Source organism: Haliotis rubra, unplaced genomic scaffold, assembly GCF_003918875.1.
Source record: "Haliotis rubra isolate DU_JTF1 unplaced genomic scaffold, ASM391887v1 Scf303, whole genome shotgun sequence".
Taxonomy (NCBI): Eukaryota; Metazoa; Mollusca; class Gastropoda; order Lepetellida; family Haliotidae; genus Haliotis; species Haliotis rubra.
The window spans coordinates 211,001-236,327 of NW_025766973.1; the positions used below are offsets into that span (position 1 = coordinate 211,001).

General features: G+C 40.7%; 1 protein-coding gene across 1 annotated transcript; it reads right to left on the minus strand.

The window, feature by feature from the left end:
* Positions 1-1,401: 1,401 nt before the first annotated feature.
* Positions 1,402-24,566, minus strand: LOC124282769 (cytochrome P450 3A24-like). The gene is made up of 15 exons (XM_046718795.1): positions 24,264-24,566; positions 23,519-23,615; positions 22,938-22,987; positions 21,791-21,887; positions 21,196-21,312; positions 20,337-20,425; positions 19,360-19,508; positions 17,795-17,928; positions 17,328-17,419; positions 14,938-14,969; positions 13,311-13,468; positions 11,905-11,993; positions 5,468-5,605; positions 4,542-4,698; positions 1,402-2,507 (listed from the first exon to the last, which is right to left on the minus strand). The coding sequence occupies exons 1-15, from the start codon at positions 24,335-24,337 to the stop codon at positions 2,412-2,414; spliced, it is 1,569 nt and encodes a 522-aa protein (XP_046574751.1). The 5' UTR covers positions 24,338-24,566; the 3' UTR covers positions 1,402-2,411.
* Positions 24,567-25,327: the final 761 nt, after the last annotated feature.

Consider the following 25,327-nt stretch of genomic DNA (forward strand, 5'->3'; position numbering starts at 1 on the left):
TGTTTAACATGGTGATAATCCAGTCTCGTGAATAGTTTACGAGTTCAATCGGACTCTGAAATCTTCCGACGTTGTTTTTGTATTTGTTCGCATTCAACAAAATAAGATTATTCTCACACGACTTTTGTCTCCTTGATTTCATTGTAATGGGTTTTTTTCATTCTCATATTTGAGGCCTTTTTGCCAATCAGACAATCAAGATGATGACCAACACAACTTCAGTTGCGCAGCAGGAAGAGCAGTGAGTGCGTGAGAATAGTTTTACGCCGCTCTTAGCAACATTCCACGGCGGGCTTCACCATTGGGCTTCACACATTTTACCCAAGTGAGGAGTCGAACCTGGGTCTTCAGCATGACGAGCGAACGCATTAACCACTAGGCTTCCCCACATGAAGAGTAAGGTCATGATGACGCATCCTTGCGGAACACCTCTGTTCACTTGAACAATCTGAAACCTCTTGGTCTGAAAACTAGTAATCTATACAAACAAATATTTAATTGATCTTTAGTCGCTCCGTCGCTGTGATTTTCAAAGAATTCACTCGCACGTAGATGTGCGAGCTTTGCAGAAAAAGAAATAAGCAAGCTATTCATAAAAGTTTAAACGTATAATATATTAGGCAACAATAAGAGCGGAGTTTTATATCATTTCTCCGATATATCTATTCTAGGGATTTTAACAATAGTTGATTGCCTTGAAGCAAACACTTGTGAAATAGAAAGTACGGACTCCCTTCAGACCAGATGTTTGAAGTCGGGTTGTTGAACAAAGCTCTTGTCATTTATCAAAAACACCCAACCGCCTCCTTTTCTTATTGTTGATGAATGTGCGATGTGATTGTACAGTGCTATGGTGTTGTATACGTGATGTCCTATAGGCCTTTTGGGAACATATGCGAATATAACTGTCTTTCAGTGCCTTCCATATCACACTTTTCTCTTTACTACTTGACATTAGCCATATATACAAATAAACTGTCTTTCATGTATAGCACTTTCCTGTGTGCCAGAAATGCCCACTCCAGGCCAACGTGATTTTTCTTCATCTACATTAAAATTAAAATTAATTTTATTAAAATATTGTTTCCCAAGCAAAGCGACTCAACCTGAATTGTTTGAAAGACTTTCATCAAGTGATCGAAAGTTAACAATTTCATGAAATATATCACACAATTAGTGAAACATTGTGTTCTTTTCATCATTCTTTTCGTCTGTCCGTTTTCTTGCTGTTTGAGGGCGGTGGGGTAACCTAGGGGTTAAAGCGTTCGTTCGTCACACCGAAGACCCGAGTTCGATTCCCCACCTGGGTACAAAGTCAAAGGTCCATTTCTGGTTTCCCCGCCGTGATATTGAACTCGATGAACGCGACGCAGTTGCACTGGCCACATGGGACAAGAAAAATTGGGAAGTATGTTAATGTTTATATTTTTTTATTAAAACAAAGACTATACACTTCTACATCAGAAGTCTCATGTCGTAAGTCTTCATCCAAATCCTGCGCAATCTGAAAAGCTAAATCAATGTATTGAAAACAAACTCAAAATTTCAAGGAATTACTTGAAATAACGAGAAAAGGTAATTTTAATATACTTAGATAACTATAAACTAAATAGAATATAATCGAAGTAATTGAGAAAAAACTCTCTCTAAATTTAGAAAATAATTGAAATATATATACAATCCATGCTACCAAACCGAATTTGACGTATCATTATCATTTCTCAAGTATGGGCCTACTTTTGACACACAGACAGATACCAGACTCAGTGCCTTACTGATACACATATGCTGGGCATTGAACGTGGATTAAAACATTGCGTGTACAAGTTAAGTCAAGGGTTGTTAATCCCGACGGAATACATTCTCTCTGTTAGGTATTATAAACGGATGACAAAATATCTACGGAAATATAAAAAAAATGTGAGACAACATCTTTTGAGTAACGTCACCAGTACCATGTATTTACCACCAGCCTACCATAGATTTTTTCTCGCTCATGAGCGTAATGAAAGTCACTCTTCTGAACAAAGTTTGGCAAAGATCTATATTTGGGCTTACACATGCTCTTCAGTTCATTTAGCCCACACCCAACACTGTTGTAAATGAATTGGAAAAAAACTGTTTTGTTCAATATTTAGACGGCTAGAAGGAATTAAGTTGCTTGCAACCAGGCGTTAACATATATGAAAGATGGTCGGACGCATGAGAAGATTCAAACTAGTGATATCGCGTCTTGTTTCAATGAATTAAAAAAATGTCATTTAATTGGGCAGCCATTTAGCTTGGCACTAAAGAACGAAGCCACGTTGGTGAAATAGTCCCTGGTCTTAATGTAACACAAGGGAGATAATACACTGGATGATGCGGATGTCGGCGCTGTCAGGCTCTGAGAACACTGGGTCTTTGCCATCTTACTCGTCTGAACGGACTTGGACCCTGAGCATGATAGGCTTCTTGGTGTTGAATATTCCTGTGTTTACATCGACGTCCACTTCTCTGATAGATGCCTGAAAGACAGAAAATCATAATGATCATCATCATCATCACCACCATCATCACCAGCACCACCAGCACCACCATCATCATCATCATCATCATCATCATCATCATCATCATCATCATCACCACCACCACCACCACCACATCAATCATCATCATCATCATCATCATTATCATCATCATCATTATCATCATCACCATCATCGTATGTTGTCAACATCAACAACAATCATTGATTGTTGATCAATACAGCCTGAGGTTGCTGATTCTACAATGCCGACTCCACAAATCTCAGTAGAAATTCTGGAACCTTGGGGAGGCCAAAATGGGCCTTGCTGGATCTGGCAACCGTATAGACGATTAGGTGCCATCTGAGAGAGAATTCAGGAGAAATTGTCAAATGATAAAAGCAGATCTGGCTTTGAGCTGTAACCAATGCGAGGACTTTAGACTTCGAGTTCAGTTAGATGTTTTCGTGACAATGCATGCAGCTATTTTCTGTTGTGTTTTGAACTATGAATTTGCCTTTTCCTACATTCAGTAGACTACCCACCCGTATAATACTGGTGAGATTTGGTCTATATAAACCCATGCTTGTCGTAAAGAGGTAGCTTACGGGATAAGGTGGTCAGAGTCGATGAATTGGTTCATGCATGTACATGGTTTAGTCCCGATTTTGACAGTGAAATTTCACACTTCTGTAATTGATCTAGCCAGTTGTCCTAATTGTGACAGTGAGCTTACCGGACGTGGCACTGGTCTTATCGGGAAAGAGACAGAACAGATCAATGTAACCTATCATGAGAGTGGATGATATATACTTGATTAAATAGTTTAGGACAAAAAGTGCCATCCATTGAAACAGTATCACTTGGATGCTCTCATATATCTGAAGTCGGGCTGCAATCTCTTGAGGTGTTGCTTCTTCATACCCATCCAAAATATTCCTTCTTTCTTCCTCGTAAATCTTTGTCAGCTCTTCTCGTGCCCGTTTTGTTCATAACACTGGTATGGATATAGGAAACAATAGAGCTATACTTCTGTGCTTCTCTCGGTTGATTGCATTCACATAATTACCCCAGTCTAAGTAAATTTAGGCTCAGTATTATTCGTTACACTGCCATACTGAGTCTAACAAAACTTAGTAGAAGGTCGCGTCAGGTAACCTTTTCAATTTACCAATCAGATCACAGCTTACCAAATCGCGAAAGTTGACATTCGCACATACCTTTTGAACTTTTACCTCGAAAACGTTTTTTACCCGAACGATTCCGAATGCTATTTTCCGTACGATCGCTTCCGAGTGATGCACATGGAGCACGCCACAACCGTGAGTAAACAAACGCTGAAAATAGCGTTTTGTCAGTATTCAAGGATGTCAGCTTGCGGAAATAGTAGCTAACGATAATCATGTCAACAGAAACCCAAAGGCAGGTCATATATCTGTGTTTTATGCGGGTTTTCATTTGTTGTGAGATCAGTGTTGGCGACCGGGGAAGAGTAAATACATTTTGTAAGTCCCGCCGAACCGTACAAATAGTAGCCGTTGTCTGATTGGTTAAATCCGTTCTGTCGTCTCGCGTTTGATTGGTTCAAAGGTTACCTTACGCGACCTTCCACAAGGTTTTGTTAGACTCAGTATAGCAGTGTAACGAATAATACTGAGCCTAAGTTTACTTAGACTGATAATTACCCTTAGTTGGTACAGCTAGTTATCCCAGTTTTGACAGCGAAACTTCACACATTAACATGTCCCATTTGCGTTGATAGATGCCCACGAGGTCAATCATTCCATGTCTGGTCCACACACGATAATTTACAAACTAAGGTCATATAGCTGGACTATTGCTTAGTGCGACATTAACCCACCAACACTAACCAAAATGGCAGATTGCTAGTGGAGACCTGTGTGAAACATAAATGAGTATAGTTAGGTATTTTACAAATGCACACTTATACTCACACGTTTTGTCTGAAAAGTCAAACAGTTCATGGTCAAGGTCTTAAAATTAGGGTTAGTCGCCCATATCGTTTTTGCTCACCAATGTGTCATGTGCAGGCACAAATTGAATCTGTCTGAGAATTCGAGCCAGGGCCATCTTCATTTCCACCTGTGCAAGCCTCATTCCCAAACACTGACGTGGACCATGACCGAAGGGGAGATAATTCATGGGGTCCATTTCAGACTTCCGCTCCCATCTAAATTGAGGAATAGTGCATTATCAGCTGAACATTTGTAACTACTGTGTTGAACAAGTCTCCTGCACACGAAACCCACGATTCATACATTCAGAGAGCAGTAAAAAAGTTAACAAAATCTACGAGATTATCAAAGCAATCACTTTTACCTGCACCTGTCCGTATAGCTCAAGAGAAGAACTGTGTAGAACACTTTGATGTCCTGTCAGAGAGAGAGAGAGAGAGAGAGAGAGGGAGATGGTATCTACCTGTCAGGCTCAAAGCCATTAAAGTTCATAGTGATGAATCATCACTGTAACTGGTACACAGTAGATTTACGAGATATACTTTTCATTTGAGATAACACATTGTGTGGGGTGAGTGTGATGATACCTACCTGTCAGGCTTAAAGCTGTGACTGTCAAGGTATATCGTGTGGGGTGAGTGTGATGGTACCTACCTGTCCGGCTTAAAGCTGTGACTGTCAAGGTATATCGTGTGGGGTGAGTGTGATGGTACCTACCTGTCAGGCTTAAAGCTGTGACTGTCAAGATATATCGTGTGGGGTGAGTGTGATGGTACCTACCTGTCAGGCTTAAAGCTGTGAGGGTTAAGGTATATTGTGTGTGGGGTGAGTGTGATGGTACCTACACGTCAGGCTTAAAGCTGTGACTGTCAAAGTATATTGTATGTGGGGTGAGTGTGACGGCACCTACCTGTCGGGTTTAAAGCTGTGTGGGTCAGGGTATATTGTGTGTGGGGTGTGTGGGGTGTGTGTGATGGTGCCTACCTGTCAGGCTTAAAGCTGTGGGGGTCAGGGTATATGTCAGGATCCCTGTGTATCCCCAAAGCAGGGACGACGACTGCACAGCCCTTGGGGAATGTGTAACCCTTGATAGTGACAGTCTCCGTGGCCTCGCGTGTTGCTCTGAAACGTAAGATATGTAGTGTTGTCATCAACGAGATTTTCACATGTCAATGTACCACAGACGCATCATCGACAGTCTGTGGTATTACTGACCCAACACCTGTCCCATACACCCTTGTATCCTGTGTATTGTGTATTAGACCTGCTTATTACTTCTAATGTAACGGTGATTACTATGTTTCTTCAGTGTTTTAAGTTATGTAGTGAGTATGGTTTTAGCAATATTCCAGCAATATCAGGACGGGCACACCAGAAATGGGCTTCACACATTGTACCCATGTGGGGAAACGAACCCGGGTCTTCAGCGTTACTAGCGAATGCTTCAACCACTAGGCTACCACTCTGCTCGACGCGATGTTCATGGGTTCGAATCCAGCTTTCGACCAGGATCTATAATTAGCTGACATCCGAGTCTTTGTGCCCCGATCACAAGATGTCTCAAAGACATCAATATAGACAAACACTTAATTCTGAAGCTTCATTCTTTCCAGGTTTGAAAGCAAATCCTTTGCCTATAATTCCACATCCCTACTCCCTACTGAAGTATCCCATGAGATGCGCATGCGCATAGAGGTCAGTAGCGAGTGTGCATTTGAGGAAAGTTGACGCGAAGTTGGTTAATTCGGGGAAAAGTGACTGGAACTGTGGATTTATCATTGTGATCAATTCATGGAATACTGGAATCTGTTGCTTTCATTATATAGACTGGATATAGGGTGAGTACCAACACTGTCACGGACTAATTCGACGTATTCTTGGATTTTGTGTTGTGTGTTGTGTTCACGGACCCGAGTCGGGGTCAGAGTTCAAGATGGCGGAACAGCAAGAGCCATGCAAACCTAGCGAAATAAGTTCGCACGTGCAAAACCGCAAAGGTTTGTTTGAAAATGTTCGGGACATTGTAGCCCAGGCAGCACCACGAGTGCAGTTGAGAGATCATCATGAGAACTCTCAGTATGTGAATAAAAGGCACATCGAGTGAGTTTGACTCGGTGCCGACCAGCCAAAACAATGGCGTGTCTAAAAATAGAACCAGCACATCGGCAGCAGGCACGAGTGCAGTGGAGGTCAACACGGCGACTGGTCAGTCGGCCGGGAGGCAGTTGTATACCCTGAATGACATTGGGGATTTCATGAAAGCCATTCTGTATAATCAGACGACTGCCTCTAATCCTGTTGTGGCACAACCTGATGTCTCTAGACCCGACGTGCCACATGCCGGAAACGGTGCTGATGAGACAGGGTACGAAGATATCTCTTCTGACAGTGATACTGACCCAATGGACGCGGTCATGAGGGACCTCGATAGGCAAGAGGTGAATGACGACAGTGATGACGATGATGATGAGGACTTTGCTAAAGGTCTATTAACTGACCTACAGGCCTTCGTTAGCGCAAACGAAGAGACCAGTGGAAAGATAAGGCCTTCTTTGGCTGAGTCCATCAACCAAGGGTTACAAAAAATGGCGAACCAAAAGAAGCTGAAGGAAGTGGCAGACATGTATAAACGGCCTGAGAACTGTGATTTTTTGCTTACACCAAGAGTGAACCAGGACATATGGTTACAGGCTAAGCCTTACACAAAAAACAGAGACACTAAATGGCAAGGTATACAGAATGTGGTTGTGAAGGCAATGATGCCTATGATTCAGGTCACAAATGATCTCATGGTGGCTGCCATTGACAAGGGTCAAGTCAATGTCAGAGAGCTCTTAAAGAAGAGCACAGACAGCATTAAGCTGATGACGGCATCTATCTCAATTATGAATCAAAGACGCCGGGAAAACTTTCGACCTGATTTGACAGGGGCTTACAAGAGACTTTGCTCAGCCCCGCTTCCGACAACAAATTGGCTCTTTGGAGATGATCTCTCCAAACACATCAAAGACATCTCTGAATCTTCTATGATTGGACAAAAAATTGGACACCCTCCAAAATCCAAATTTGACAACCATTCCAGGCCCCATCCATACAAGAACTGGAAGGCAAACAAAGGGGGTATGAACCGTCACTCAGGCAACCAGCAGCACCATTCCAAAGCCTTTAACCGTGGTGAGCCGCAATATTTTTTAGGAAAGAAGAGGGGCAGAGGAGACAAGAGATTCTAGGGAGCAAGAAAAGTGTTGAGGTGAGAGAGTCTACGGGTATCAAAACATTGACTAATACACCCAATTCGTTCCAAGCTGGGAATACTAGCAAGTATGTGTCTGTATGGAGTGGCATTACTAGTGACACCTGGGTGCTGAAAAGTGTAACAGGTGTAAATATTGAATTTCATACCTTACCTGTGCAATATTTTGTTCCAACTCCAATTAATTTTCCATCAGCAGAACAGTTGGTGATCAATGAACAGATTAAGAAAATGTTATCTAATGGAACCATTGAGAGGTGTGAACACTCAAAGGGAATTTATCTCTAATATTTTCCACAGACCAAAAAGGATGGATCATTGCGATTGATTCTAAATCTGAGGACTTTAAATGATAAAATTGAATACCACCACTTCAAAATGGATACCTTGCAATCCGCCCTTTACTTGGTAAAGAAAGATTGTTATTTTGCATCAGTGGATCTTAAAGATGCTTACTTTACTATTCCTGTGTATGATGCAGATAGGAAGTATCTCAGGTTCTACTGGAACAAGACATTATATCAGTTTACTTGTCTCCCCAATGGGTTGTCCTCGGCACCCAGAATATTCACTAAACTGTTAAAACCAGTGTATTCACACTTAAGGAAGCTCGGACATGCCAACACAGCTTACATAGATGATTCCCTGTTGGTTGGTGAGGACTATGTAGCATGTGAAGAAAATCTTAAGGATACTGTATCTTTATTGGATAAGCTAGGGTTTACTGTGCATCCAAAGAAGTCTGTCCTCTCACCATGCAAGCAAATCACTTACTTGGGCTTTGATCTCAACAGTGAAACTATGACGGTCAACTTGACGTCCGATAAGTGTGAAAAGATTGCTTCATACTGTGGAAAAATGTTAAGTGAAGAAAATGTGACAATTAGGCAATTGGCTACATTAGTGGGACAAATGAATGCAGCATGTCCTGGTGTGAAATATGCCCCTTTGTTTTATAAACGGCTGGAGAATTTCAAAAATCTCTCGCTAAAACAGGCCAAGGGGAATTATGATGTAAGCATTAGTTTGTCTGGTGACTGCAGGGAGGACATTCAGTGGTGGATAGACAATGTAGGAAAGTGGCACCAGAGTTTAAGTGAGTCGCAGCCTGAACTTACTATTAAGTCAGATGCATCTAACTCCGGCTGGGGTGCAGTGTTTGGTGATACTCGCACTGGTGGTTTATGGTCAGAGAGTGAAAAATGTATGCACATAAATTATCTGGAAATTCTGGCAGGCTGGTTAGCCCTAAAATCATTAATGAGTGACAAGTACAATACACATATTAGAATTATGATGGACAATACTACAGCTGTGGCATATGTCAATAACATGGGTGGTTCTAAACTATTGTGCAATGCTGTAACTCGTGAAATGTGGCTATGGTCTAAAGACCGTGGTATTCGGCTGTCGGCAGGGCATGTACCCGGCGTTACCAATACTGAAGCAGATTTTGAATCTCGAAATTTCATTGATGATGCAGAATGGAAACTTAATAAACATGCGTTTGATGCAATCGTAGAACAATTTGGAAAGCCTCATATTGATCTGTTTGCAAGTAGGATAAATTTCCAGATATCTCCTTATGTGTCTTGGCACCCTGATCCAGACTGTGTTGCTGTTGATGCGTTCACATGTTTTTGGGGTGGTGACTTACAATATGTGTTTTGTCCATTCAGTCTACTTGGCCGAGTACTGAAGAAGATCGACAACGATTGTGCGGATGTCATTCTGATAGCACCTTTGTGGACCACACAATTCTGGTTCACCAGAATCCTGGAACTGTTGATAGACTGTCCCAGACTCCTACCCAAGAGCAAGAAACTCCTGACTCTCACTCATCTACCCAACAAGATTCATCCGCTGTGGAACAAACTTCGGCTGACAGCCTTCAAGCTGTCAGGAGATCACTCCAAAGTCAAGGCTTATCGACAGATGCTGTCAACATCATATTGCAATCATGGAGAGGTTCCACAAAGAAACAGTACAAGTCATATCACAAAAGATGGATGCAGTTTTGTGCTAAGGAACACTGCAATACCGTTTCACCAACTATCAGCCAGGTTTTGAATTTCTTAACTGAGCTCTACCACAGTGGGCTTGGATATTCAGCGTTAAACACAGCCAGATCTGCTCTGTCTACCTTTGTGTTGGTTGACGGAGTAGCAGTTGGGCAACATCACCTAGTCAAGAGACTATTGAAAGGAATATTCAATTTGAGACCTGCTTTGCCCAGATATGGGGTGACCTGGGATGTGTCTAAAGTGTTGACATATCTTCAGACTAAGTCAGCTGATTGTGCCAGTTTGAAATGGATGACTCTGAAGTCTGTAACTTTGTTGGCACTTTTGACAGGACAGAGACTTCAGTCTTTAAACTTGATTGATGTAAGAAATGTTGAGTTTTTGCCTGATAGAGTTAAAGTTAGGTTTGGTGATATTTTAAAGCAATCAAGGCCAGGTTTTCACCAACATGAGTTGACTCTTACTAGATATTCAGATGTTTCACTGTGTGTAGTTAGTACTCTAGAGAAATACATGGACATGACCAAGAGCCTCAGAGGTGCAGGAACTGCACTGTTTATTGCTTTGTCCAAACCACATAAACAAGTGAGCAAGGACACAATTTCAAGATGGATCAAACTAGTGTTGGCTAGTGCAGGTATTAACATGACAATATTCAAACCACACAGTGTGCGGATGGCCTCTACTAGTGCAGCAGCATCCGCAAAAGTCAAGTTACAAACAATTCTGCGCACAGCAGGCTGGAGCTCCGAGTGTGTGTTCAGAAAACATTATGACAAGCCTATAGACACTAGTACTGAATATAGTGAAGCTCTTTTGCAGGCTATTGATATTGGGTAAAAGTTTAAATGACTGTTATTTAAAGATACCCAAATGTATGTTTTCAAGTTCATGGGCTATTAAATGATATAGAGTAAATGTTGTGACCAAATTCGTTTCATGTTTTGTATACTAATGACTTGATATGAAATAATGGTCTACTCTGAACATCTCATGGGATACTTCAGTAGGGAGTAGGGATGTGGAATTATAAAATTAAACGAGACTTACCTGTAAGGTGAAGTTTGATAGTAATTCCACAGACCTATGACATACTGAGGTATCACATGAGATGCGCATGCGCATAGAGGTCAGTTTTTCAACGCATGAAATAATGGTCTGTTCTTAGGGTGGGAGAGGTGGGCATGTGATACCTCAGTATGTCATAGGTCTGTGGAATTACTATCAAACTTCACCTTACAGGTAAGTCTCGTTTAATTTTATAATTACAATATATATATACTTCACCAGAATTGATGCATGTTTCAGACAGGTCTGGTTCCAAACATAGTACGAGCGACATGGGATTCGAACTGAGCCCATTGTAATCGCCTATGATTAACGCCCATCAGTAATGTGCTCGGGCGTATTATGGGGTGTATTACGGGGCGTAATGTAGGAAAGACTTCAGATGTTAACCGTCCGATGATCTCAGATTACAGTATCATGGAACATCCGTTGAACCTTGATCTGGCTGGGTATCTTTCTATTCATTTACTCAGCACAAACTAACAGTTTATTCATTATTACGTAAACGTCAAAACGTTGGTGTTATTTTCAACAAAAAAAGCTAGTCCGTGTATTTTTTATCACTGAAAGACTTCCGATGTAAACTGTCCAAGTTACCCCAACCCTGCTCGATTCAATAACCCATGCTTGTAGTAAGAGGCAACTAACGGGATCGGGTGGTCAGGCTCGCTGACTTGATTGACACATGTCATCGGTTCCCAATTGCACAGGTCGATGCTCATGCTGTTGATCACTGGATTGTCTGGTCCAGACTCGATATTTACAGACCGCCGCCATATAGCTGGAATATTGCTGAGTGCGTCGTTAAACTCCACTCACTCACTCACTGAGTGTGGCCTGATACAGCAAACAGATGGCCATATAGAGGAGCAATAATTAATTTGATCTGTATGGGTTTTGATTTCTGTTCACTCACTGACCACTAATAAGCAATCTACATGTATTCAGTTTCACTATTACCCAATAGTGAGAACGCTAGCATTATTTACCAAAGAATCTTTTCGAGTTTATTTCTGCACTGAAAAACTCCGTATGAAAACTGTGCTATGGTAGAAGATTAGTAAATAATTTCTTACGCGGTTACAGCAGGATACAGTCTGAGAGTCTCCATGATCACGTGATCCATGTATTTCAGGCCGCCAATATTGTCATAGTCTGGAGTTTTCTGAAACACAAATGTCTCATGTCAGGACATTGGTTATATAGATATTTGTGCTTTTAAAAACTCCCTGAAAGAGGGATGAGTAAAATAAAGTGAAACAAGAGTTTGGCTCCTATTTCACGAAGTTTTCATGTCTTGTGTTGATGGCACCATAGTGAGTGAGTGAGTTTAGTTTTACGCCGCACTCAGCAATATTCCAGCTATATGGCAGCGGTCTGTAAATAATCGAGTCTGGACCAGACAATCAAGTGATCAACAGCATGAGCATCGATCTGCGCAATTGGGAACCGATGACATGTATCAACCAAGTCAGCGAGCCTGACCACCCGATCCCGTTAGTCGCCTCTTACGACAAGCATAGTCGCCTTTTGTGGCAAGCATGTGTTGCTGAAGAACTATTTTACCCCGGATCTTCACGGGTCGATGGCACTATACGGGGAGACTGTTATCAAGACGTGAACTTTACTGCCATACGAGGGGCGGTGGGGTAGCTAAGTGGCTACAGTGTTCGCTCCTCACACAAAAGACTCGTTTTCAATTCCCCACATGGGTACAATGTGTGAGGCGCATTTCTGTTGTCTCCCGCCGTGATATTGCAGGGATATTGCTAACTCACTCACTCACTCACTCTCTCTCATACGGTATATGAACCTAAAGGTCTGGGAAACCTGGCATTAGAAGTCGCGGTCGTTAAACCATCAAATCAGCCTGCCAGAATCGAGACCTCTAAATTAGTCGAAAGATATCAGACAAATATGTGATTTCCGTTTCTTCAAAACAAATATACCCAGAGTAGCCAGAATGTAACAAATTAGAGCCCCGCTATCATGCTGAGGATCATTTACATATCCAGACATTTCTGAGCGTGGTAGTCGTCACTTACATCGGGCAGTCAAAATGTGCTTAGTATTAGCCTGGTGCAACCTCCTGAAGGGTCCGTCGTCAGATCTCTTCGTAGAACTTTATCGTATCATATTTGCGGGACACGTTGGTCTATGTGCTCCAACTCGCTGTGGAGAGTTATGTCCCTTTGTTGATAGGATGCCCTTGTTCTGATATCCGATCCCAGATTCCTCAATAAATAGCCCTTTATCAGCACCTAACTCGATAATCTATCTATACCTATCAGAAACATTATCTATTTTCGTTTCCGGAATATGTAGATTAGGGCCGATAAAAATCTTTCGATTTTCAACTGACGTGATGTAGCGTGGCGTGGTGTGGCGTGGCATGGCGTGGCGTCGAGTGGCGTGGCGTGTCTTTGTGGGTCAGTGTCACGGTTAAGAGAAACAAGATGTTGTTGTTTTTAAAATTACGTACGTCTCCCAAAACCGAGTCGACTTCTTCAGTGAGCCGCTGTTGTACATCCGGGTTCCTAGCCAGAGAGTAGGCAACAAAATGGAGGGTGTTTGCCGTAGTTTCGTATCCAGCAATGAAGAATAACAAAGCCTGTCCAAGTATTTCGTCGTTGGTCATTTCTGGAATGGAGAAAAAATGGAATGCAGTTGTGCTTATCTTTGCATATAGTCAACACAGAGTACAACATTTGCGACAGAAGGGAACATGTATTACGTCTAAATTTGTTGGAAAAAATTCACTTCATTGGCCGAGTATTTTCTATGGCCATGATTATAAAGGACCCTGGAGAAACAGCCCACAACAGATTTGGTAAAGTTAAAGTAAGTTTAGTTACACTTAGCAGCGTGATCCGTACAGTGTGCGACATAGTTTTCAAATTCTGCTAGTAAAATCGGGCTAGCTATGCCTGAAAGTTACCAGCCCACAAAATATTTCACTAGCCCGAAATTTGAATGAACAGACTAAGCAAAAGATTACAACAATAGATGAGAATAAGATATTGTCGGCATGACGCGTGTTTCATCATTAAGCTGCTAATATACTGAGCATTTTTTGAGGCCATAATCATGCATGATTAAAAAGTGTATTACAACTTAACAAGTCGGAGAGAGTGATATATTTACAAAATGACCCCATGAAAATTCACTATCCAGTTGTCCAGTGACTGTGGAGATTTACTGACCCGTCCGGATTTGTACGTGTACGTATCGAAAAATGAGAGTCAAGTCGTTTAAGTTTTTACGGCATAATAAACACATATTCCACTGACCCCTTCTTCAAAATATATCAGCCATCTCCACATTGTGAGATTCGTTTCACGATAAGGAGCAATACGACAACGGAAACAAACGTTTGCTTTCAGATCCACTCTGATTGCCCTTTGTTTTTAAATACATAAATACCCGTGAAAATCCGAGTTAGAATTGATCTTCAGTAACCTATGCTTGTCGTAAGAGGTGACTAACGGGGTCGGGTGGTCAGGCTCGCTGACTTGGTTGACACATGTCATCGTATCCCAATTGGGTACATCGATGCTCATGTTGTTGAGTGTTGATTACTGGGTTTTCTGGTCCAGACTGGATTATTTACAGACCGCCGCCATTTAGCTGGAGTATTGCTGAGTGCGGTGTAAAACTTAACTCACTTTAAAATACGTAAGCCATGACAGCACTGTAGGACACTTTTCACAAAAGGAAACAAACTTTTGCTTTGAGATCCCTCTGACTGTCCTTTCTTTAAAATATACAAGCCAACTCAACACTGTAGGACTTTCACGACAAGGAGCAAAGGAAACAAACTTTTGCTTTGAGATCCCTCTGACTGCCCTTTCTTTAAAATACACAAGCCAACTCAGCACTGTAGGACTTTCACGACAAGGAGCAAAGGAAACAAACTTTTGCTTTGAGATCCACTCTGACTGCCCCTTCTTTAAAATACACAAGCCATCTCAGCACTGTAGGACTTTCACGACAAGGAGCAAAGGAAACAAACTTTTGCTTTGAGATCCACTCTGACTGCCTCTTCTTTAAAATACACAAGCCATCTCAGCACTGTACGACTTTCACGACAAGGAGCAAAGGAAACAAACCTTTGCTTTGAGATCCACTCTGACTGTCCCTTCTTTAAAATATACAAGCCATCTCAGCACTGTAGGACTTTCACGACTAGGAGCAGAGGAAACAAACTTTTGCTTTGAGATCCACTCTGACTGTCCCTTCTTTAAAATATACAAGCCATCTCAGCACTGTAGGACTTTTCACACAAAGGAAACAAACTTTTGCTTTGAGATCCACTCTGACTGCCCCTTCTTTAAAGAACCACTAAACTTTGTTTTTTGTTACTCTTTTAACCATTACATATGAAAGATTTGTGGTTAGTCTTATGCGGAACACCAAATTTATTCTTTAAAAACTTGTGGTTAATTAATACCGAGCGATTAAAAGTGGCCAAAAAGTCGCCTGCTTCCCTCTCGCCCGCCAACGAAACCACAGACAGGTTACGTAACTCTGTCGCCAGAGCACTGCAGTGACGTCATATGAGGAACGATTTTCAGTTAGTTGTATAGAAAGTGTGTAGCACGCTCATCATTTTGATGATTTCTCGACATGAACGACGACATGCCGAATCGTTGCTTTGTCGTCAATTGCTCCTAGGGGTGGGGTGATGGTGTCACCATGCACAGATTTCCACAGGATCCCGCAGTTCGTGCTAAATGGGTTATGTTTGTGAGTGCGAAGCGAGCGTTGTGGAAGCCTGAAACGATATCTTACTTGTGTTCAGATCGCTTCACGGAAGTTAAAGAAGATCAAAACTACTTACTAGTTATAGTAAAATATGTATATGATTGATGACCATAAAGATTTTCCATAACACAACTTGTAACATAACGATTTCTTCCTCGGAAGTGAGGTTGTGGTCGAAGTAACAATAATATTGTAAGTAGTATTATATTGACACCCACCTCGCTGCCAGGAGAGAAATTGTTATGTTATACGCTATGTCATGCAAAATCCTATTGGCCATCAATAAAATACATATTTTACTACCAGTAGAAAGTAGTTTTGATTTTGTAACTCGGTGAAAACAAACCTAAATAGCATTTATCCACAGACTGGCGGATGTTCCCGACAGGGCGCCGCCATTTTTGAAAATCGTAAAGTCTGTTAGAATTAATGAAATTATAGTTTGTTTTCATCAAGTTAGAAAATCAAAACTACTTTCTACTCGTAGTTAAATATGTATTGGAATCATAGCCAAAAGGATTTTGCATGACACAACTTATAACATAACGATTTCTTCCACGGAAGCGAGGTGGGGGTCGAAGACACAATACTGCGCGATAAATTTCTTGCTACATTCACATGGTTAATGTCCACTCACCAGTATGTAGATACTAGTCAATGTGCGTCTTTATATTTGGTCTTATAATCCTAATTAGTTTATTATCATACTTTTATGCATTTTGAAACTAAATAAAAAGCTGACGATCTGCTGATACTTATAGTGAATTTATAACAGAACTGTAATATCTAGACATTTTATAGTTTGCCAATGTGAATCATAATTCGCACACACACCCTAGTGTATGTCGTCTGTCTCATTACACTTCACGGCGAAAACAATGATTCTGTTGAATGCTACGACAAATGATTAAAAAACAAAATGCAAATATTAAAATTAAAACAGATTAAAGTTATAGGAACAATATCAGGCCATTACCTTGTTTGAGGAATGTATCCATCAATATCCACAAAACTGTTCCAAATGATGTGTCTTTTAACAGTTTAATATACGAAAAAGTGATAAATCTTTTCAGGTATTGGTGTATACTCTCATTGGTCACCCAAGATAGCACACCTGGCAACTAATTGCATAATGTCCGCCTTTCATTAAAAACAGTAATTTAGTTAGCCAATAATGGGCAATCAATCAATATATTGCCGGTTAATCCTTTGAAAGAAGGACGTTGTTTTTACGCAGACACCGACACGGCAGAGTGTATTCAGTATAGATTAGTAAATCTACATACATAAACACTACCTTTTGACAATTCCGCTGTGTAAGATAAAAGTAATTAATCAATCAGCGTGTTATCGGTTAATCCTTTGATCGATGTTCATAAAGTTGAATATTTACTCCAGACACAAGAAATGCCAAATGGGAACCTTTGTAGGGTAATCTAAGTGTGTTACCACTAATTATACCTGTTATAAATTCATTAACTGACCATCAAGTGAATGATGACAAATAACATGTGTAGGTTTATACCACCTAACACGGGTTACAACAAGGGAGTATTAATTGCTGTATTCTTTAAAATATACAAGCCATCTCAGCACTGTAGGACTTTCACGACCAGAAGCAAAGGAAACAAACTTTTGCTTTGAGATCCACTCTGACTGCCCCTTCTTTAAAATACATAAGCCAACTCAGCACTGTAGGACTTTCACGACCAGAAGCAAAACAACGGAAACAAACTTTTGCTTTGAGATCCACTCTGGACTGGGGTTTTCATCAGTCCCATCATCCTCTGCGTCCATCAGAAGTTGGAAGAAGTCTTGTCGTTTCATCTACAACAGAATGAGGGAAAGGGTGACTCTTACATTCACACCACGTGTATGAAACTGTAATTATTCCGACCAACAAGACAGTGAGAGAAAGCATAAGAGATAAAACGAATGAGATTTCCTTCCGTGTTTCTAAGCACATTCAATTTCTTAAAACGCAAATGAAATTTTCAATCGTTTAATAGTTCTCTTGCGTGACAGTTAGAATATGTATACATGGACAATTATTCACCTCCACGGGCTCTTCAGTTCAATGCATAGAGAAAACACTGTATACAACGATAAATAAGTTCCGGAATTCTCATCTATCTGTTAAACGTTTAGAGGAAACACGAGATACGATGAGAATTCCAAATTCACCAGCGCTTGTGTACTTACCTTTCCGTTCCTTAAATCAGTCTTGCGTTGTTCAATCATTTCATTCAGTACCTTCGTGAAGAACTTTAGAGTGCTCTTTGAAAAACCGCTCACACCTAAAGCTCTGAAGAAGGGAGTGAGTGCGGGGAAAATCACTGGAAATGACAATAAAAGTCACATTCAACAGCAATTATTCAATAACAATAAATGTGTCAAGCTACCAAAGCCACCAAACCTGATAGTGGTGAATCATAATGTAACTGGTACACAATAGATCAAGGAGATACACTTTCCATTTGAGATTTATGTTTCACATATTTATTCATCAATTTCGTGCTTTGCCCTTCATAAAACGCTTTGTAGTTTTGAATATATTATAAACTGAACAGCAAAAGAAACGCAGGTTTCGACAAAATAAAATCTCATAAAAGTAAGCGTTCATGTTTATGTATTCTATTTAAAAACTTGACACAAAGTCAGAGTTGCGTTTCTTTTGTTGTTCAGTATATAAACACCGAGAAAGCATTTTAACATTCTTCAATCATGTAACAGGAAATGTAATCTATCAACGATACTACGTTTGAAAGTACTCAATCATCAATGTAACTGGTATCAATTCGATTATTTTAACATGATTCAAATGTTTCATTATTCAGATAGCAAACCCCTGTTCTGATTTGACACCCCAATGTGTACTGTGTAATAATTTATGAGTATAAAAACAAATAACACAATGAAAAATAATGTCTCTGAAGATGTGTCATAAATATGAAACATCCAATAGTACGATGTGATGGTGTTCATCCTTTGCTCACTTCCTCCACAGCGTTAGGGATATCGTAGAACTGGGCATTTAACATTGCTGTACTTGTATTGATGAGCCTTGTTGTGACTTAAGTAAATGGTGGATATTAACAGTGTATGAAATAAGCCCACACCCAGCCAGCCATGGATTTAACCAGACCAGACAATCCAAAGAAATTTACTCAATTTTTATTATAATGAATGATTAATAATTGACAACTAACGTCAAGTAAATGTAACGCTCAATTTGAAAAATAGATTTTAAGATATGGTGAATTTACTCAGATGCATGGAACATTTTATCTAACATTTTTAAAAAGACCATCGGGCTGGCTAGCTGTAAATTTAGACCGTCCGTCAGAAACACTGATATTAAATGGCAGGAGAGGCTCTTCCAATTTCAAACTGAAACTATGAAAGCCTTTAAGGTATCTAGCGACAATTCTTAAACAACTGATCCAATCTACTGTGTAGTCCTTGAAAAAATTATCAAACGTCACCTGACACTGTGCATTCAACTAAAAAAATTATCAAAGGCCTGAGTACATTCAATATACCAGTGATCAAACTTTGCTGCCTATCTCCGATCAGTAAATAATTGATCCAATGTCTGTGTACATTCACAAAACAACTGATCAAAAACCTTACCTTCAATATACCAGTGATCAAACTATGCTGCCTATGTATGTTCAGTAAGTACTTGATCAAGCATGTGCACATTTCCTGAGCTTCGACCACAACTGTGGAATCCCTAAATTAGCCACAGCACGCTACTCACTTACTAATAATCATCATAACAGGGTTTAAGATTCCTTGCCCAAAGAACTTCTTTGCCTCCTCAACAAAAGCATTTTTGAAGTCACTTTGGGAATCCACTTCGATCCCAAACGCTGTGCTTGCTATGGCGTCCATTGTGAATGCACCAAAGTATCTGTGATGAAGTTCACATAATTAATCATTGAGCATCACATGGACTTTCTTTATAAAACAATACAGTTGTTATGGTATACGTCGAATATAACACAACATGTAAACCGAAAAGCCAACAGAGTCAAATATGGTATATTTGTGTAAAAGCAATTTACCAAAAGAAAAGGCAATATAAAGGATTTTACGACACCATGCCCCTTTACATATGCAGGGGCGGATACTGATTTTTTTAGAAAGTGTGTGTGTGTGTGTGTGTGTGTGTGTGTGTGTGTGTGTGTGTGTGTGTGTGCGTGCGTGCGTGCGTGCGTGCGTGCGTGCGTGCGTGCGTGCATGAATACAGTTAATTTTCACACGTTTTCACGAGAGTTTCAATGGTCATTTAATAAACTTTCAGGACAATTGGTATCTTTGGATATGCTTTATAACATATCACTGCAGATTTGACAAATCGTCCTCTTAAACGCCAACATTTAAAAAAAATTATTAGGTGGAAATTTCTTACACAGGTGTTGAAAAGGAACATTACGTTGTTGAATATAATGCTTAGATGTCAGTATGAAATGATATTCAACAGATAGACTGCAAACTGGACACAAGCGTGTCAACTACGGACATTTGCACTGACATAAGCCGGGTCGCATAGAAGGTAAGTCTTCGTGAGGCAGTCTGGTGTCTGGTTTGAGATTTATGCACAAAAACATATGGGTTCAGATGCTGCGTCCTTTATCCTGTTGTTTCATTTGGACATGAGTGTGAGGTTTCTTTTTAGAAGTATACGAATTGGAAAATAATAAAAAAGGTGTGAGAGAAGTAAACAGGTTCGCCTTACCCTTTGACATCAATCCTCTCGTTCGATTCCGCTGCTTTAACAAAGTTGGTTGTTAGTTTATCGGCGCATTGGTTTATTCTGTCGCACATCTGTAAGAAAACTTGGAAATTACCAAACCAGTCATTGATTCCGCATATATTTGCAAAAACACCAAAACACAGGTGCGTGCGTGCGTGTTTGGGTGAATGAATGAGTGAGTGAGTTGCGTTTAACGCCGATCTTTACATCAGTTCAGTCTCTTCAGCTCAGTATGAACGTGATGCAGGCCTTAGATTGACTGTTGACTGTTGTTTAACTCTACACTTGGTCATGTTCCATCGCAAAGGATCATGGCATGCAAATGGACACAACTCTACATAGTAAAGTCTATGCCTGGGGCATCTGGGCGACCTTTTTTCCGTGCTGCTATAATATTCCATTTGACAAATACGTACGTATATATCGCTCCTCGAGGTTGTATTGTTTGTTCCGTAAGATAATGTGTTTATACTACAAACGAAGCCACGTGACCTAAAGTACGTAAAGTTTGAATCTCAGTCAAATACAGAAAATACTGTGAACGAAAAGGCCAATTAGAACGACTCCTTGTCCCACCCCTTGTGTTGATGTTTCTTGTACGTAAGAACGACTTGCGTATTGTTTCTCTTCTTGGACTAAAATAGTGAGTGAGTGAGTGAGTAAGTTTGGTTTTACGCCGTTTTTAGCACTATTCCAGCAATATCACGCCAAAGGGCCTCAGAAATGGGCGAGACACATGTCGAAGCCAGATCGTCGGCGTGACGAGCGAATGCTTTAACCACTAGGCTAGCCCCTGGATTGAAATTATGCACTGAATAAATAAACTGAATAATGCTCTTACCAGGCGAAGTTTGGAGGCACTGAATGTCGGGCTTATAATATTCCTGATTCGTTTCCAGTTGGCGCCTTTCTCAAGGAGAACACTTTTGTTCACTGGGTAGTTGCTCAGGTCCAATATCTGTATGGTGATCAAACATTCTGCATATATACACTGTAACACTCTCAAACATTCTGCATATATACACTGTAACATTGTAAAACATTCTGCATATATACACTGTAACACTCTCAAACATTCTGAATATATACACTGTAACATTTTCAAACATTCTGAGTATATTCGCTGTAACATTCTCAAACATACTGTATGTAATCACTGTAACATTCTCAAACATACTGTACGTATTCATTGTAACATTTCCAAACATAATATACACATTCATTCTCTAAAACAGTGATATCTTAAACAGACATGTAACACATGTTATTTGCACATAGACTTCCTGACAAGTGTTTGAATGCAACAGGCAAGATAAATGTACCGTTTGACCACATCTAAACATATCATAGACATTCAATGGGACCTAAAAGACTAAAGGACATGTATAAAAATATAGAAAACATATATATTCAGATTCCAACAACTAAATACTTACTACTCTGTCCGTGAAATGCTGGAAATCCCTGATCAGGATCTCTCTGGCAATGTCGGGATCCAGTACACTGACCATCGGAAGTCCACCTAGAAAAACCCTGAAAAGACAGCAGGTTTGTTTAGCAGGAAGTAATGATTGAGTGAGTGAGGGAGTAGAGACTGCTTCATGGGGGAGGAGGTCCGAATAAAGAATTTATAGACATTACTCAGGCGCACGTGTATGGAGCTGAAGAACCATAACCAGGAAGATTCTGGATTTGAACTGATGATCACGTCCTCTAAGGGAGATAACTCTGCACTGTCAGCTGACAACGTATAAACATCAGCATTCTTGGTAAATGATAACGATGTCATCACTTTCAAAACAAACCTTACCCATATTACTCAAATTCAAAAGAGGAAAACCAAAGTATAGATCTGGTGATCAGGCTCATTTCAGTGATTAGTTGATTAAATTAGTACAAAAATATATAGAAAATAGGTATTAAAAATCTAAACATTTCAGTCCACCTATACGTTTATATGCTACTAATATATTTTACTGGTGTTGTAAGATAATCTATGCTGGTTGACAGGTAATGCATGCATTTTGAGAAACTGCTTCCGTTTTACGGTGACGCCTTCTTACCTGTTTGGAATATGCATATGTATATGGGTCTGTGGTTTCATACGTAATATAGATTTGATGATGATGAATAACTCGAGGAATTGGAAACTTCCTCACAATATCGATCACCGGATTGTCTGGTCCAGACTGGATTACAATGACAGTGAGTGTGGTAATACGTCGCTTTTAGTAATATTCCAGCAGGGGACACCAGAAATGGGCTTCACACATTGTACCCATATGGGGAATCGAACCCGGATCTTCAGAGTGACGAGCGAACGCTTTAACCACTAGGCTACGACCACCTACCACACCACCTACCACACCACCCACCCCGACTGGATTAAATCCAGGCCGCCGTTATATGGTTGGAGTATTGCCGAGTGTTAAGATAGAGAACCAAACAGACAAATTAAGAATAACAATTATGCATGCACACATGAGGGTGACTTCGATCATATGACATTCTCAAAGTCTCTGTCATACTCCCGTTTATGTATGATTTAAACCAAGGGGAGATAAGCCCGACGGATCTACATACCCGTATACTTTACCATACTGTTTGAAGTGCTTGTTGTCAAAGTCCAGACCCTGTAACAGTGAGTGAGTATGCTTTTAAGCCGCTTTTAACATTATTCCAGCAATATCTCGGCGGGGACACCAGAAATAGGCTTCACACATTGTACCCATGTGGGGAATCGAACCCGGGTCTTCAGCGTGACGAGCGAACGCTTTAACCACTAGGCTATCCCACCGTCCCCGACCCTGTAACAAGATGCCATCTTTGATATGTATCTTTCAAATGAAAACATTGACAATCATCAACATGCAGGTGAAAATGTCAAAATGGCCTGTATTGTATTTTGTCGAGACATGTATCATATATTACATCCCGAACAAAAGTAGTTTGGTGTCACGGATGTTTTGGGGGATAATATTTGTATTGATGACTCAGCATACAAATTTATTCATGTTCTCTAACATATTCAGAATAGGAATATCATACTTATATATCCAAGAGAGTTTTACTTTTGATGCAATCTGGGGTTTTAAGTCAAAGTGAACGATGAACCTTATTGTTCTTTTCTAAGAAGGTATGTTTGAGATTAAACTTGAGCTCACGTGCTGAATTATTTGATGGAAGTTCCCAATATAAATCACAGGCTCCGGACCAGGAATACCAGCATCCTTGAACAAACGGTTCCTCTTCTTTCCATATCTGAACATAATAGAGATCCGGATTAGAAGTGGCATCAACCTCATGATTTTCGTAAGAAGCGAAAAACGGGATTGGGTGGTCAGGCTCGCTTACTTGGTTGACTGACTGACTGACTGAGTTTGGTTTTACGCCGCTTTTAGCAATATTCCAGCAACATCACGACGGGAAGCACCAGAAATGGGCTTCACACATTGTACCAATGTGGGGATTCGAACCCGGGTCTTCGGCGTGACGAGCCAACGCTTTAACCACTCGGCTACCCCACCGCCCCTACTTGGTTGACACATGACATCGTATCCCATTGTGTAGATCGACATGCATGATATTGTTCACTAGATTGTCTGGTCCAGGCACAATTATTTACAAACCACCGTCATATAGCTGGAATAATTCTAAGTGCGGCGTTAAACAACAATCAAACAAATCTAAAAGTGACGTCAACAGTTTGAAGCAAACTTAAGTAGGTGCTTATGAGATGCCCCCTTTCTAAAATCTGAATGCAGCAAAACGGCCTTCACCTTCTGACATTTAATGCGGCAGTGAAGGTCGTCCCTCTATTTTCTGTCTTGGTTATTTACGACGGTGTGTTACCCTGACAATAGTCAACAAATCTTATTAGTGGATCAGTTATCCAATAATTTTACTTACACATAAATCAGAAACAAAACCGATATCCACAGAATCCATGTTGGAGAGATGTCAACACAGCCGAGTATCTCCATCAGGAAGTGTCTCCAGGAAAACAATGGGCTTCCAAAACAACACCGAGATCAGTCTGCTCTTGGTGATTCACGAATAATAAACTGACGTTATTGGGATCCACTCAGTGACGTGCATTCAATGTCATGTCAGATAAAATTCGGGTTCCGCGCTCAAGACAGAGTTTGGTTGGTCACGTTTGGTCTTCCCTGGGAGATTCGCTCGCAAGATAGCGAAAAGGGGAGTGTCTCAAAACGTTTTAGATGCATTAAAGGTCCATCCACAGTAACTGTTATGCGGGGAATAGGAAATGGGTCTGTCAGATTTCGTTTCAGGTTTGTAAAGTATAAACTGTTTGATATTTCTTTGTGAAACATAACCGGTGCCTGTTTATTTTTATGTGCGTTTAAAGGGAAACTAGTTGGGACCACGATTTAACTGAGGGTGTTGATTTCTCTCTTATGTTGTTTCATCTACCAAGTCAGCCAGCCTGACGTCTAGATCCCGTTAGTCGCCTCTCATGACAAGCATATGGGTTGCTCGAAACCAACTCAAACTTAACCGGAGTAGCACACGTAGCCACTGACACATGCCTCCGATGGCGCACACACACAAACACACGGGTCACGCGCACGCACGCACGCACGTTGCTAATATAAGAGCTTTGAAAATTGATCTCGACGTGAATATCCATGACACCCCACAGTGTCGAGTGAGTGGGTGAGAGAGTGAGAATGGTTTTACGCCGCTTTTATCAACATTCCAGTAATATCACGTACGGCGGGTGACATAAGATGTGGGCTTCACGCATTGTACCCATTGGAAAACTGAACCCGGGACTTCGGCGTGACGACCAAACGCTGTACCCACTAAGCTACGCACCCGACCGCCCCTTGTCGAGTGAGTGAATGGTGTGTGTCGCCGCAGTCAGCAATACTCCCCATGTATTAAGACGTCTCATCAGTAACATGGTGTGGGTCACGTTAAGGGATGACAAAGTTCCCATCTTCTAT

Coding starts and splice junctions, on each gene's coding strand:
- LOC124282769 (XM_046718795.1), bottom strand. CDS start 24,337: ATGGAGATACTCGGCTGTGTTGACATCTCTCCAACATGGATTCTGTGG. Junction 20,426..21,195: donor GTGCCTCCAAACTTCGCCTG/GTAAGAGCATTA, acceptor GTTTTCTTACAG/ATGTGCGACAGAATAAACCA. Junction 14,970..17,327: donor GAGTGGATCTCAAAGCAAAA/GTTTGTTTCCGT, acceptor TATATTTTAAAG/AAGGGACAGTCAGAGTGGAT.